Source organism: Erinaceus europaeus, chromosome 13 (assembly GCF_950295315.1).
Source record: "Erinaceus europaeus chromosome 13, mEriEur2.1, whole genome shotgun sequence".
In the NCBI taxonomy this organism is placed as follows: Eukaryota; Metazoa; Chordata; class Mammalia; order Eulipotyphla; family Erinaceidae; genus Erinaceus; species Erinaceus europaeus.
In genome coordinates this window covers 26269259-26285489 of record NC_080174.1, presented here as the reverse complement: position 1 = coordinate 26285489, position 16231 = coordinate 26269259, and the positions used below count along the sequence as shown (strand labels likewise).

Here is a 16231-nt window from a genome sequence, read left to right as displayed (position 1 = left end):
CTTCATAAGTGGTGAAGCAGGTCTGCAGGTGTCTATCTTTCTCTCCCCCTCTCTGTCTTCCCCTCCTCTCTCCATTTCTCTCTGTCCTATCCAAAAACAATGACATCAGTAACAACAGTAACAACTACAACAATAAAACAAGGGCAACAAAAGGGAATAAATAAATTTTTTAAAAAAGGAAAGGGATTTAGTGGTACACCTGGTTGAGTCTATATGTTACAGTGTGTAAGAACTCAGGTTCAAGCCCCCAGTCCCCACCTGCAGAATAAGAACCTTCACACTCAGCGGGACAGTGATGCAGGTGTCTCTCTCCACCTTCTCTCTCAATTGTCTGTCTCTGTCCAATAAATAAAATATTTAAAAAGAAGCAAGCACATAAAATAATAAGGCCTGGGCAGGTAGGTGGCACAGTGGATAAGGCATTGTAATATCAAGAATGATATTACAATGAATCCTTGACATTGCCCATGCCAGTGTGGTGACTTGATTATTTCTCTCTCTAGCATTAAAGAATAAACATAAATATTTTTTGAATAATGGTGGCCAAGTGGATGTGAACCCAGTAGAATGTACACAATACCATGCATAATACTGACTTCAAACCCCTACCCCCCATCTGCAGGGGGAACGCTTGACAAATGGTTGAGTAGCATTACAGGTGTCCATCCTCTCTTCTTCATCTTCTATCAAAAGAAAAAGAAAAAGAAGGCGGTCGGTGGTAGCACACATGGCGCAAAGCACAAGGACTGGCTCAAGGATTCCAATTTGAATCCCCGGCTCCTCACCTGCAGGGGTCTCTTCACAAGTGGTGAAGAAGGTCTGCAGGTGTCTGTCTTTCTCCACCCCCCGCCTTCTGTCTTCCCTCCTCTCTCGATTTCTCTCTGTCCTATCCAACAACAACATTAATAACAACAATAATAACCACAACAACAACAAAACAACAAGGGCAACAAAAGGGGGTAAAAATAACCTCCAGGAGCAGTGGATTAGTGGTATAGGCACCCAGCCCCAGCAATAACCCTGGAGGCAAAAAAAAAAAAAAAAAAAAGAAAAGAAAAGAAAGTAGTCACTGGCACAGTGGAGTTATACATTAAAAAAAAAAAAAACCTTAATAATGATAAATAACTTTGTTTTCTGAACTATTAATTTTATGGCTCTCTATATCTGTTGAAGATTAATGTTCCCTAGCCTACTCAGCAACAAACAAGTATGTGTCATCTTTCTACTGAAACTCTTTTGTATATCTCATTGAGGTTTCTGCTCAGGGGAACATTCCAAGGAGTTTTGCAGATTATTCTCTTAAAATGGTTGACATTGATGGGACATTATAGACCATTTGTTGTTCTCTTTCCAGGACTCAGCATTTTGCCACAAATAAATTTCTGATCCTGCAAGAGATTAAAGATGTCCAAATGACTCTCCCATTGAAAATATACTCATATCTTTGTATAATAAATCTTAGCATTTAACTAATGTAAATTTTAGTAACATTCTTATGCCTCTTAAAATGCTATTTCTTCAGACCAGTGTTACTCTGAAAAACCTTGGCTAACTAAGAAGTTCCCAAGAAATATTATTTAATAGTATATTGCCAAGAACATCTTAAATAAGTCATCAAAACTGCCCTATTAATATGTCAAATATATTTCATCTTAACGTTATAATGCTTACAATCCTGCCAGTTGTGTAGTGGGATATGATAGGAATCCAAAAGAAATATTATAAAAAGCTTATAAAAAGCTTACAGTCATCTTTGGAGAAGCAAAATAAATTCATATGAAGTGGCAAAAATACCGGAAAAGATTTAACTTAGTGCCAAATGGCAAAATTATATATTTTTTAATCAGGTATTACTAACCTACCTATAGTGTTTGCTATCCTAAGGTAATATTTGGTATAAGTCTGGGTTTATTTCATGTGTGTGTATCTTTGTACACTACTTAAAAGATTTGATTATATCATAGTCTTATTTTATAACACTGAATTCACTACATATTTTGCATAATATGCATCAGGATTACATATATGTATGTATATAAAATCTCTGACTAGGGAGACTGCATCAAAGTTATGCAAAGGTTCTGTGTCTGAGGTTCAATTCCCAGCACTAGCATAAGCCAGAGATGAACAGTGTTCTTCTCTTTCTTACTAAAGTAAAATGATATTTTACTTATTTATTTTTAACCAGAGCATTGCTCAGCTCTGGCTTATGGTGGTGCTAGGTATTTAACCTGGGATCTTGGAGCCTGGGACCTTGGAGCCTTGGGCATATAAGTCTTTTGCATAACCATTATGCTAAAAAACAAATAATATTTAATAGAAAAACTCTACATAAGGAGCTTGCTGCTTTGTATATGTTTACTGGGGTGGTGGTGACATAAGTATATGAAAAATAAATAAGATAATTTTAGATACAAGTATAATGAAGATAATGGTGTTAGAGTGAAGGTATTTTGATTGTTGTCAATGAAGAACGTCAATCTGAGGAACTGAATTTTGAATTGAAGCCTGATTGACGATAAGTAGATGCTTAATTGTTCAGTTGAGGACTCAAGGGAGGATTTGACAGAACTTTGAGAATCATCATTATAACCGTTATAATTAAATTTTCATGTCAAGCACATTTGAGAAGTCAGGCAAGATGACAGTTGAGAGTGGTTTTTGCCTTTTGTCAGATGTCAGTTTTCAGTAACCTTTGCTGGTAAGTGTTGCTTTGAAGTGAGAACAAGAAAGTCTTTTTAATGGTTTGAGTCGAAAATGGAGGCAAAGAAATATAGGCAATAAGAACATGCAAATCTTTGAAGAAAGTAGGACAGAGGTTTTTGGTTTTGTTTTTTTTTTTCTTTTGTATCAGGTTTTGTGCATATAAGAATGATCCAGTAGAGAAATTGACACTGAGATGTGATAATTGCTGGAAGGAAGCCTTTGAAAAGCTGAAATAAAGACTTGCTAATGGAGGCGGCTATGCTTGTGTGGGAATAGGGAATATACAGGAAACCTATGTATTTTCTGTTCATTGTTGCTGAGAATCAAACATTATTCTAAAAAAGTAATGTCTGCAGATAATGGAGTTCTTTTGCTTATCTCCAGGGTTATTGCTGGGGCTCAGTGCCTATACTAAGAATCCACTGCTCTTGGCAGCCATTTCCCCACCCCACCCCCCACCCCCGGTTTTTATTGACTAAAACAGAAAAAAATTGAAGGGGGAGGGGGAGATGGAGAAGGGAAAAGAAAGACACCTGCAGACTTGCTTCACCACTTCTGAAAGGGTCCCCCACCCCCCGCTGATAGGGAGCTGGAGTTCCAACCAGGATCCTTGTGCAGGTCCTTAAGCCTTGTACTGTTTGCACTTAACTGGATACTCCACTGCCAGACTCCCCAGATTAATAGAGTTTTTACTAGAGAATTTTCTTCTTATTGCATCATTTTCTATTTGAAATTTAAGATTTGCTAATCAACTGAGAGTGAGAGGGAGATGAGTTGTAAGAGATGTAAGGGAAAGAAAGGTGTGAATCGATCCTGTCAGAGAGTGGCAGGCTGAATTTGCTAGGAAATGTTAGTGTCAAACTTAACTAGAGAATTGTGCTTTACTAGAGAACTGAAGACTTTGCTGGCTAGGGGGCCAAGCAGTGATGCACCTGGTCAAGCCACACACTACAGTGTACAAGGACCTGGGTTCAAGCCCCTGATCCCCACTTGCAGGAGGGAAAGCCTCACTAGTTGTGAAGTAAGGCTACAGGTGTCTCTCTGCCTCTTTCCCTCTCTGTCTTTTCCTCCTCTCTCCATTTCTCTCTATCTATAATAATAAATAGAAATATTTCACACAAAAAAACTTAAAAAAGATTTCACTGGCTATATATAAAAAGTGAATGTTAACATTATTTTGTAATTTTTCTGTAATAATGCCTTGACCAAGTAGTAATAGTAGGAATTCCTATTATGTAGACTATGATCTTGAAATACCTGTATCTTTTTTTTTATTCCCTTTTGTTGGCCTTTTTTTTTTTTACTGCTGTAGTTATTATTGTTGTTGTTATTGTTGTCGTTCTTGGATAGGACAGAAAGAAATGGAGAGAGGAGGGGAAGACAGAGGGGGAGACAAAGACAGCTGCAGACCTGCTTCACCGCTTGTGAAGTGACTCCCCTCCAGGTGGGGAGCCAAGGCCTTGAACCTGGTTCCTTAGGGGGATCTTTGAGCTTTGCACCACACACTTCTAACCCGCTGCACTACCGCCCGATTCTCGTCTTTTTTTTTTTTTTTAATCAGTGCTTTAACATTGTTTCACAGAATGATCATTCTGGAGTATTTTCATACCCACACTTGGTGCATGTAAGTCACCACATCCTCTGGCCTCTTGGAGAAGTGACTTATTTCAAGCCTGGGGCAAACATTTTCAAGACTCGGTGAGCCTCTCTGTCATCATATAATTTTGTAAACCATTATTCAATTACTAACTTAAAAAAGACACAGTAGGGGCAGTGGTACATCCAGTTAAATGTACACATTACCAAGGCAAGGACCCAGTTGGCGCCCCGCTCCCTGCCTGTAGGCAGTCCACTTCACAGAAGGTAAAGCAGGTCTGCATGTGTTTTATCTTTCTTTCCTTCTCTCTATACCTCCGTCTTTCTCAAATTCTCTGTGTCCTATCTAATAAAATGGATGAGGTGGGCTGGGGGGGAATGGCCTGTAGAAGTAGTGGATTCAAAGTGCTGGCACCAAGCCCCAACGACTGGAGGCAAAAAAAGACAGTAAACTATCTTATAACAGAGATCAGCAAAACTTGAAAATTACTGTAGTGAGGCCCAGTGGCAGCACACCTAGCTGAGTGCACATGTTACAGTGCTCAAGAACTCTGGCTCAAACTCCTGGTCTCCACCTACAGGGGGGAAACTTTTCAAGTGGCGAAGCAGTGCTGCAGTGTCCCTCTGTCTTTCTCCCTCTCAATCACGCTGTTCTGTCTGGATTTCTGGCTGTCTCTATCGAATAAATAAATTAAGATAATAAAAGAAAAATGTTAAAAATAAAGAGGAAATTACTTTAGTTACATTAAAAGAACTTGGGTTAATATGAAGGATTCCTCACTGGCTAATAGGTGTCAATTTGAATATCAGTAAAGGTAACTGTGATGGATTAAAACACATCTAATATGTTTCTGTCCATGAGTTTATATTACATATCAAAAAACCTATACACACGTATATAAAACTTAGTAGAAACTTTTGAAAGATTGTGACAAATGACCTTTTTATGTTAAAAAACTGCTTAAGAAGAAAAATCAAGTTTTTACACTTCCTTATATCAGCCTTTTCACTGGGTAGTCAAACAACAAAAATGATGAACTTTCTCTTTAAGCAAGTGTCCCAAAAAATAAAAAATGATTAATAAAATTGGAATAACACCAGTTTAGTTATTAAGTAAAGCAACTGCTAAAATCACACCAGAAGAATTTGAGATGTTTATGCATCTTTTAATAATGCCAAACCATGTAATGTCCTATGAAAATTTAATGTGAATTTGATTATGTCTTCAGATTCAATTACCAATTTTCCAAGAAACTGAGAGGAAACATTTGCATGTTAATCTATACCATAGGGATACAATCAACAAAATCCAGATTGTGGGAAACTTTACCAGGCAAATTAAGTAGTGGTGTCTAGGGATAGTTTATAATTTAGATGGGAAAAAAAAAACTGTAAGTTAAGCAATTGATACCATAAAACTCAGAGTAGTGGTTACTCTTAGGAGGTTTTCATTTGAGAAAAAAACATTTGGAAGGTTTCTGGTTAGCTGGCAAGATTATACTTAAATGGGTATTATGTGAAAGGGAGTTTCTATGTTTTAAGCTATGTTTAATAATACTAAACTGTACCTTTTATTTATTATAAAACCTTTGATAATTTCAAAATTATTGTCACTGATAAGACTTTAATAGAAATGTGGGAAATAGAAAACAGAATTGGTGGGTGAACTGTGTTAAATATTTCAGTTGAGAATTTAAATAATAGATTTGCAAACAGCAACTGACATCACAAAAAAACTGCAAATCATTAATTAGTCACTAATACATGTTTGCAGCATCACATTGAAAATGCTTGCTTATGTGTGTGGTTTTTAAAAGTATTATTACGTATATTATTGATACTTTAGTGAAGCATTGTAATCAGTTTAGAATTTAGGTTATTTAAATTTTATGTATAAAGAATTAATTTCTAAGTGAAAAATATTTAAGAATCATTTTTAAACTGTGGTCTATTTCAGCAGACTCATGGATTCAAAAGAGGGGAGAGAGAGAAAGAGGAGACTAGGGATTGAGGACATAGTGTCCTATAACTCAGATGTTATCAGGGGAGGATTTGGTTGTTTTCTGTAAGAGATGATAGAGAATAAGGTCTGGGGAGGTAAGAGAAAGTGCACCTTGATCCAAGATACAGGTTGTTGTCAAGGTCCAGGAGGAATTCAGGGCCAACGATACCAGTGCTGGATTTGATTTACTGGAACATTGGACATTCAAGAGTGTGGGCAGGTTCTAGAGTGAATTGAACTACTCAATCATATTTAGCAGGAGAGAAATTAATTAGATAATTAATTAATTAAAAAGGAAGAAAATAAAAGTACACACTCAGCATAGAGTGCAGACTGATTCTAGGGTAAATTTTGAGCTCCTTATTTTGGGGATCCAGATTATTTAGGTCCTTTCAGAAAGAATTTCCTAGAAAGGGCATGTTTTCCCAGAATTTGTGTCCCTCTCCTTTTTTTTTTTAACATAATTTTCATTAGTAATTTAATAATGATTAACAAGATTGTAGGATACGAGGGATACAATTCCATATAGTTCCTACCACCAGAGTTCCATATCCCATCCCCTCCATTGGAAGATTCCTGTTCTTTATCTCTCTAGGAGTATGGATCAGAGTTCTCTATGGAGAGCAGAAGGTAGAAGGTCTGGCTTCTATAATTGCTTCTCTACTGCACAAGGACATTGGCAGGTCAATCCATACCCCCACCCTGTTTCTATCTTTCCCTAGTGTAGGGCTCTGGAGAGGTGTGGTTCCTGGACCCATTAGTGAGGTCATCTTCTGACCATATTTGTTTACTTCTGAAACTTTCATAGCATTTGGTACATGATGAGACATTTCCCAATTTGCATAGAGATTTTATTATAATGAAACTACAGTGGATTTTTCAGTGAACACCAGGATTCCAATTCTTTTCTTCCAGCTCGTTTTTGCAATTTGGTTCTTAGGGAAATGGTTACTCTTGTGTCCCTTAGACTTCTTCTGATCTTATATAGGTGTGGCAGTAGAGATAGATGATCTCTCCTGACTAACCTAGCTTGCCTCAGAGGGAGAGGGCAATCTGGTCATGGGTAAGGTATTTTGAACTCTACCTCTGGGACAACAGCAGTCCAGTAAAACATTTCTTCAATAAAATGAAAGGAAATAATAACAGACTACCTTTATTGTAGCTGTTAATGTTTATTTTTAACTTACTTATTCCTTGCTTAAGGGGGTTATTTTTGCTAGATAAAAATATAAATATATTAAGCTGACATAATTTTTGAAAATATTGGTGATAGTTTGATAATTCTAAATTAAATTAAAACTACTGCTTTCCCCCTGTTATTATTCAGAGGTCTGTTTATTAGTATCCATGATCGAGGGCATATTGCATCAGTTCTTAATGCCTGGCCAGAAGATTTTATCAAGGTAAGTTATCAATTTTTCTACTATGACAGATTTGTTTTTTCTATACATTTATTCTTGTAAAAATTTGTTACCAGTGACATTTTGATAGTTTTCATGATATTATGCATTCACTAGCTTTATTAGTGAATATCACCTTTTCCTATCTCTTATTTTTGCATAATAAATCATTTTTTCTGATACTATTTTTTCAGTGTTTCTTCTTATTTATATTTAATTACTTAGTACTTCCTTATTCAAACTAAGTGTTGAGAAATGTGAACTAGTATCTGAATTTCCTTTAGCTATGTAAAAATTTTAACCTTCTGTACTTTAAGCACTAAGGAAAGCAATCTGTTGACTCATTTTCTTTATTGTTTGGATCTTAAGTAGCTCACCTGACTTTCTCTCTGCTTGGGCTTGTGAAAATAGGGTAACAAAAGTAACCAACTTGGTGGATTCCAGTGTGATTCTTTACCTGGATTAACTACGGTGATTATCATGCTAAATCAGTTAAGAAAGGAAGACACAGGTGGGTTACAGATTAGTTTATGGTGGGGTTGGGTATTGAATGCAGGTTTCAGAGCCTTTTCTTTCCTTTTCTCTTTCTAATTTTATTTGGGGGGGGGTGTTAATGGTTTATAGTGTGGTTGTTGACACATAGATCCAGTTTCTCATCTCCACAAAGTAGGTGTCTGGGGAGCATTCTCACCCCAATTTGGGTACTTTCTGTCATCATACTCTGACAGCCCCAAGTCCTCTTTACCCCTGCCTATCGCCTCCTTCCTCAGTCTTTTGTATAGTTGCAGTATACCCCATCTGGTCCAAGTTTCACTTTGTGTTTTCCTTTTCTTTCTTTCTTTTTATTATTATTATTATTATTATTATCATTATTATTATTTTATTTCCACCAGGATTATCACTGGGGCTTGGTGCCAGCACTATGAATCCACTACTCTAGTCGTCATTTTTCCCTTTTTCTTTTTCTTTCTATTTTTATTTGCTGTGACAGAGAGAAATTGAGTAAGGAGAGGGAGAGGAAGAAAGGGAGAGCGAAAGATAGACACTTGCAGACATGCTTCATCACTTATAAAGTTTCCCACACAGGTGACAAACTGGGGCTTGAACCCAGGGCCTTGTGCATGGTAATATGTGCACGCTACCAGGTGCTCCACCACCTGGTGCTGGTGTTACTTTTTTCTAAAGTCCTTGTTCTTAAAGTCCTTTCCTATAAACATAGTGCTATTCTACTTTCTTAGTGTAAGAAAGTAAAATGTCCTCTTTTTGACTTCCTCTCTACCCTTGTTAGGTGCCCAACAACTTTGTGGTATCTTAAGACCAAGTTTAAATAAATGTATATATTTTGTTCTACAAAGGCTCTTCAGTTATGATTCCTGAAATGTGGCTTTCTTCAACTTTTATGTTTGAACAATCATGGCTAGAATTGAGTCCTTGGTCCTTTAAGACTCATACTAGGCGAACTTGTAAACCAAAGTATTTTCACTCTTCCTAATTTTTTCACTTTACCTGCCTAAATTATTTCCTTGATTTTTTTTCTCCCTTTAAATAGGGGGTACTGCCCATAAACTCTGTCCTTATAAGCTACCCTAATGTGTCAGTTCTATGAAGTTTAGATGATCCTTAGGAAGAAGGATATTTACATTTCAAGTAGGAATGTAGAGAGAGTTTTATGAATAAATTGTCAGGATACAGGGCAAAATTCTGCCATCTCTAGATTCTTCTCTGGTTGGATAAGTAATCAAAACAGCTTAAGACACGTTAGCAGAGGAGTAATCAACTTAGTAGCATGCACATGGGGGAGACTACAGTGGTTACTCAGGTCCTGATTTGAGCTGGGAAGAAAAGGATATAAATCTTGAACTAAAGGAATCAGGGGTGGCAAGGAGAGAGGAAGGGGACAAGGAGTGTAGCAAAAGCTTGCTTCTGCACCTGTGGTCTGCCTTAAAAAAGGTTTTTCTGGGATGAAAAAAAAGGTTTTGGAAGCTATCCCTAAAGCTGGTAATCTGCATTCTTTGAGTAAAGGCAATAGGTTCTCTGAGGTCCACAGACGATTTGATTTTATTTTAGTGAGAGAGATGCAGAAAGGGAGAGAACAGAGCACTGCTCAGCTCTGACTTACTGTGATGCTGGGGTTGAACCTGAGACCTTAGAGTCTCAGGCATGAAAGTCTTTTGCATAACCATTATGTGATCCCCCTGGCTTGGTCCACAGTGTTTTAACTAAATAGTTTCACATACCAAGGTAATGCTACTTGGGATACCTTCAGTAAACCTATCTGACCTTTTTGTGAAGACCAATTCCTGACTGAGGTCACCAAGACATAGGAAGTAGTTCTAGGGCAGAGAGGTCTAATTAATATATCCCTCTAATCGTTATACCGGGGCAATAAACAGTCACCTTGTTTCTGGTTGTCTGAAATCTTTACTAAGAGCCTACCCTTACTGTTTTTATTCTTAATCTTGGGCCCTCATGATCCTTACTATCATTACTGTTATTTAAAAAGGCAAACATAATGTCTGGCATATAGTAAGCACGTAATAAGTGACAGCTATTTGCTCTAAGAAAACATTAAAAATATGTAGCTTGCATTGTACAAATGAAAGCGTACATGAAACAACTGCAACCAACTATTAGGCAATATACAGTGAAACTAGTTTGTGTGTTACATGCTTCATTTAGGTGATGGTATCAGTCGGAAAAAACTGGAACCGTTACATTTTTCTTACAGTGTTGGAAATTAAAGCTAGCTTTTGTTAACTTCTTTTTAAAAATTATTATTGGATAGAGACAGAGAGACATTGAGAGGGGAGGAGGAGGCAGAGAGGAAAAGAGACAGACACCTACAGCCCTTCTTCACCACTCGTGAGGCTTTCCCCCTGCAGGTGTGGACCAGGGGCTTGAACCTTTGTCCTTGTGCACTGTAATGTGTGCGCTTAACCAGGTGTGCCACCAACTGGCTCCCCAGCTTTTGTTAACTTGATAGGGAAGAATATTCTATCCTAAGAAGAGAATAGATGAGATGAGTGGGGGTATTAAATTTAGGTAGAGAATATTCTTGTGCAGCCAGGAAATTGGCTGATGTGATTGAAGCTAAGCGTTAATATTAAACTGTAGTGAACTTAAGATTGTTTAAATAAACAGTAACTTAACGATTATGAAATGACTTGAGAATCAAAAGAAGGAATCTAGAATTGAAAAAAAAAAGAATGTCATGTGTAAGCACAGAAATGGTTCTATAAAAGTAACATTTGAAAAAGGTTTATTCTACATAGGCTGTGAAGGAGATAGAAGTGCTAGGGAGGGAGTCGGGCTGTAGCGCAGCAGGTTAAGCGCAGGTGGCGCAAAGCACAAGGACCGGCATAAGGATCCCGGTTCGAACCCCGGCTCCCCACCTGCAGGGGAGTCGCTTCACAGGCGGTGAAGCAGGTCTGCAGGTGTCTATCTTTCTCTCCTCCTCTCTGTCTTCCCCTCCTCTCTCCATTTCTCTCTGTCCTATCCAACAACGACAACAACAATAATAACTGCAACAATAAAACAACAAGGGCAACAAAAGGGAATAAATAAATAAAATAAATATTTAAAAAAAAAAAAAAAAAGAAGTGCTAGGGAAAGAAAGGAAAAAAGGGGAGCTTCTAACCAAAATGGCAGTGGACTAACAGCCCCTATTCTCTCTCATTGCTGCTACCACAACAGAAATTACAACATACAACCAGAATAGAGATAAGCTTGAACCTCAGATGAATTAATAACAAAAGATAAAAGAAGCTCAGAAACTGTGCAGAAAGGACAGTGAGACTCAGCTAAAGTAAAAAAAAATGTGTTTCCTATTCACTTCCATGCAACCAGGCCAGGATCATGTTGCTGCAGCCACAGGCCCCACTGGGCTTTCATCTCTGTGGACTCCCAACTGTCTCAGCCTGGCTGCCTCTGCTTCGTCAGCTCGCCTGACTGGGTACCATCTTTGTCACTGCCACCCACTATGGGCCAGCTACATCTGAGCTGGTTGCTGGATTTCGACTGCATGTAGCTTAGCCTGAGCCAGTTTGAGAAAGCTGGCTTCAGCCTGCTTAGTTCCTGCTAGGCCCCCTGCTGCTGGGTTGAGTCTGCACCATGCCTAATTTAGATCATGTCCAGTTCAACTGCAACCCAATCCAGCCTGATCCTGGCTGAACCTGCCTGCTACCTGTTGGGTAGCAGCAAGACCCCCTGCTTCTGTGGTGACTATCTGCTTCAAGTGAGGCCTAACTTTTGCAGAGCATTATAGAATAAGAAGGCAATATAATTTGTCTGCAGTGTTAGATCAAGACAGCAGCTTGAAGAAAACCTGAAATTCAACCGAATGATACAAACCTCCTACTGAAAACCTCAAAGCTAGAGATGCTCACTAAATTGGGGAAAAAAAAAAATGCATGGAGTATTACAACAAGTTCAGAGAAGTAATGAGGAAATTTAGAGATAAATCCATAATAGTATGGAGAGGAAATATACAAGCAAGAAAATAGACACCAAAGGTAGAAGTAGAGAACAAGAAGATAAGGTAACAGAAGCTATATAAAACAAAACAGTAGGGGTCAGGTGATGGTTCACCTGGTTGAGCGCATGTTACAAAAACCAAAATAGGACTGGACAGGGATACTCAGTTAAGAGCACACCTTACCATGTGCAGTGGCCCAGCTTCTAGCCCCTACTCTCTACCTGCAAGAAGGGACACTTCACAAGAGGTGAAGTAGGACTGCAAGTGTCTATCCTTCTTTCTCCCTCTCTTTCTCCCCACCCCCCAATTTTTCTCTGCCCTATCCAATAAGATAGATAGATAGATAGATAGATAGATAGATAGATAGATAGATAGGAAGGAGAGGAGAGGGGAAGGAAGGAAGGAAGGAAGGGAGGGAGGGAGGGAGTAAGGAAGGAAGGGAGGGAGGGAGGGAGGGAGGAAGGAAGGAAGGAAGGAAGGAAGGAAGGAAGGAAGGAAGGAGCAAAAAAAAAGTATCAAGATGAGCAATATTTGGTTCATATGGGTACAAGAAGGGGAAAAGAGAGAAAATGGGGCAGAATTCATATTTGATGAAATTCCAACTGAGAATCTTCCCAAATTATAAAAAAGTAGGGTCTCCCAGATCTAGGAGGGTTACCAGTCTCCCCAGAAGAGGGATTGCTGGACCATAAGGTCCAGACTGTTTTCTAAGTTCAACAACCAACTTACATTTCCACCATAATGTAAGAGAGTACCTTTTACCCCTACAGCCTCTCCAACAGTTGATATTTCTTTCTTTCTCAATGTATGACACTCTCACAGGTGTAAAGAAGCATCTCATTATTGTTTTTATTTGTATTTGCCTAATCATCAGTGACTTTGAACATTTCATATGTGTGATGGCCCTTTGGATCTCTTCTTTGGAGAAGATTCTGCCAATATCTTCTCCCTCACTTTTCACTTGAGGTTGTTTGTCTTTTTATTGAGTTAGGTGAGTTCTTTGTTTATTTTACTTAACCAGTCGTCAATGTATAGTACATAAAGACTTTCTCCCACTCTGTAGGGGGTTTCTCTGTTAGGGGAGTGATTCCTTTTGCTGTGGAGAAGACTTTCAATTTGATGTAGTCCCATTGGTCAATTTTTGCTTTTGTTTTTCTTGTAATTGGATTTGAATTGGTGAAGACATTGCAAAAAATCATATGGGAGAGAGTTCTATCTTTATTTTTCTCTATTTAATGGTTTCTAGCATAACATCTAAATTTTTGATCCATTTGGAGTTTTCTTTTGTATATGATAAAATGTGGTGGTGCAGTTTCATTCTTCTGCCTGTTTCAACCCAATTTCCCCACCATTTGTTCCCACCATTTTCAACACCGTTTTTTGAACAATCTCTTCTTTCTCCATTTGATTGATGTTTCAGTCTCCCTTCTCAAAAATTATATGTCTGTCTGTGGTCCGGGAGGTGGTGCAGTGGATAGAGTGTTGGACTCTCAAGAATGAGGTCTTGAGTTTGATCCCCAGCAGCACATGAACCAAAGTGATATCTGGTGTTCTCTCTCTCTCTCTTCCTCTCATTAATTAATTAATTAATTAATTAATTAATTAATTAAATTTGTAAAAATTAGATGTCTTTAGGTCTAAGGACTGAATTTTGGGCTCCCAATTCTATTCCACAGTTCTATGTGTCTATTTTGGTGCCAATACCAGGCCATTTTAATTATAGTAGCTCTGTAGTATGTTTTGACATTAGGAAGCATGATGCCTCCATTGCACTTTTCTCTAAGGATTGGTTTGGATGTCCTGAGTATTTACTGTTTCCAAATAAACTTTTGTATCTTTTGTTCTCCTCTCTTGAAGAAATTTGGTGGGACCTTGATTGCATTAAATCTGTATATGACTCTGGGTAAAGCAGTCATTTTGACAAAACTAATTCTTCCAGTCCATGAGCATGGAATGCCTTTCCATTTCTTTTTAACTTTTTTCTGTTTCCTTGAGAAGTGTCTCACAGCTTTCAGTATAAGTCTTTTCACTTTCATTGTTATATTTAAGGTGGCATCAGGAAGTGAACCCTGGAATTTATGCATGTGTAATACTGCTTCTTCTTCTAGCGTTTGCCTGTAATACTGCTAAGAGAGCTCCTTAGCTTAAATGCCCATTTTCTTTATAGGAGAGACAGGCAGAGGGGGGGGGAAGATACCACAGTACCACTCCACCATTCATGGAGCTTCCCCAGTGCTGCCCATACGGCTCTCTAGTGATGCTAGGTTTCAAGCCTAGAGCCTTATGTCATTGTAAGGCATATACTATATGGGGTGGGCTCTCTCAGTCCTCACTATGGTATTTTTATTTAACTGAATTAATAGTGTTAGATGAGATCAGAATTTAAGGAATAAAGTTAGGAACAAATGTAAAGGAATACTTTTCTTTGACACTATCCTTTAGGACATATATTTAGCTCAACTTAGATGTGCTATCAGAACCAAATGAAAAGGCTATGGCATTTAAATTCCTTTTTCAAAAATGCTGAAACTGAAGAATAGTTGAAGTAGCAACTCTTTTCACTTAAATATCTTTTAATGAATCCTGGAAGGTTATATAATGTTATTTGCTGTTCAGATCATAAGTTATATGACAACATAGCTGTTCTTGTTAAAAGTTTCCTAACAATAACACTTGAAAGTATATTCAAGGTAACTAGTCTTTACCTTCAATTTCGACATATATATATATCATATTTATATATGATACTTACATATCATATAAAAATCATATTTATATATCATATAATTAAATATATAGATATATAATTACATATAATTTTAATATCCACATGATTAGTATGTATTCTTGATAAATACTCAAGATGATTAGAACTAAAGCAAATTTTATTATATGTATAGGATATTGTATTAGTAGTCTATACTGGATATATTTCAAATGCAAATAGCTAAGCTAATAGAGGACAGGGTTTTTGCTTGAGGCTCCCAGCTCAATCCTAGTGCTGTATGTACCAGAGTGATATTCTGGGATCTTTCTCTCTTATATATGAATTCATTTTTTCAATCTTAGTTTTAAAAGATCATGGAACAATTTCAAGTCATTAGAAGATAAAGAGGATGTGTCAGTATTGCTGTGATAAATAGGAGGATGTTGGCAATATGCATGAACAAAAGATGGGTGCATTTGGAAGATTTCCACCATTTATATGTTAACTATATACACTACTGTCACTGTACATAAAAGGAATGTGACTAGTTACAAAACTGTTCTGAGTTTCACTCTGATCCCTGGTATGAACCCTTATTTCCTTCTACACATCTTAACTTGCCTGTCATGATTGAATATTGAGCGATTTGGTAAGTTTGAACCTTAGTGCATACCCACTCTTTGTTTTCAACCACCACATGTATGGGTGTATTTTTAACAAAAAGTAGATAATATATATTATATATATACTATGAATTTGCTCTTCCATTATCCCACCCATATAAGCATAAAAATTTTTCCTATGTATATTCAATTTATATTTTTTTGACAGCTTGATATTTCATTACATAAGCATTAACATCAGGAATAGCAACTAGGAATGGTGCCCCAGGATTTGTAAACAACTCTAAGTAGATATGCTTTCTTTTGCCTTCTAGGCTGTTGTAGTGACTGATGGAGAACGTATTCTTGGCTTGGGAGATCTTGGTTGTAATGGAATGGGCATCCCTGTGGGTAAATTGGCTCTGTACACAGCTTGTGGAGGGATGAATCCTCAGGAATGCTTGCCTGTCACTCTGGATGTGGGAACAGAAAATGAGGTAAACAATTTAAGTCAATAAAACAACTATTCACCTTAAAAACACTACCAATTCCTGCATTTTGACCAATTTCCAGAAAAATTAATCAAGTCCATTCTTTTCTGACAGGTTCTCCCTCTTTCATCAAACCCATCTCTCAGCTCCTATAAGAGCATTACTTCCGTTTCCCTATTCGTTCATATGATTAATCTTTTGCCAGCTTCTTTCATGTTAAATTATATCCTTTGGGGATATTACACCATTTTTT

At 37.5% G+C, this 16231-nt stretch overlaps 1 protein-coding gene across 1 annotated transcript in view; it reads left to right on the top strand.

The window, feature by feature from the left end:
* Positions 1-16231, top strand: part of ME1 (malic enzyme 1) — a 191812-nt gene that overhangs the window by 73127 nt on the left and 102454 nt on the right. The window contains exons 4-5 of the mRNA XM_060205440.1: positions 7632-7707; positions 15823-15984. Of these exons, the coding sequence (XP_060061423.1) occupies positions 7632-7707; positions 15823-15984 (238 nt within the window). The remainder of the gene's footprint in view (positions 1-7631; positions 7708-15822; positions 15985-16231) is intronic.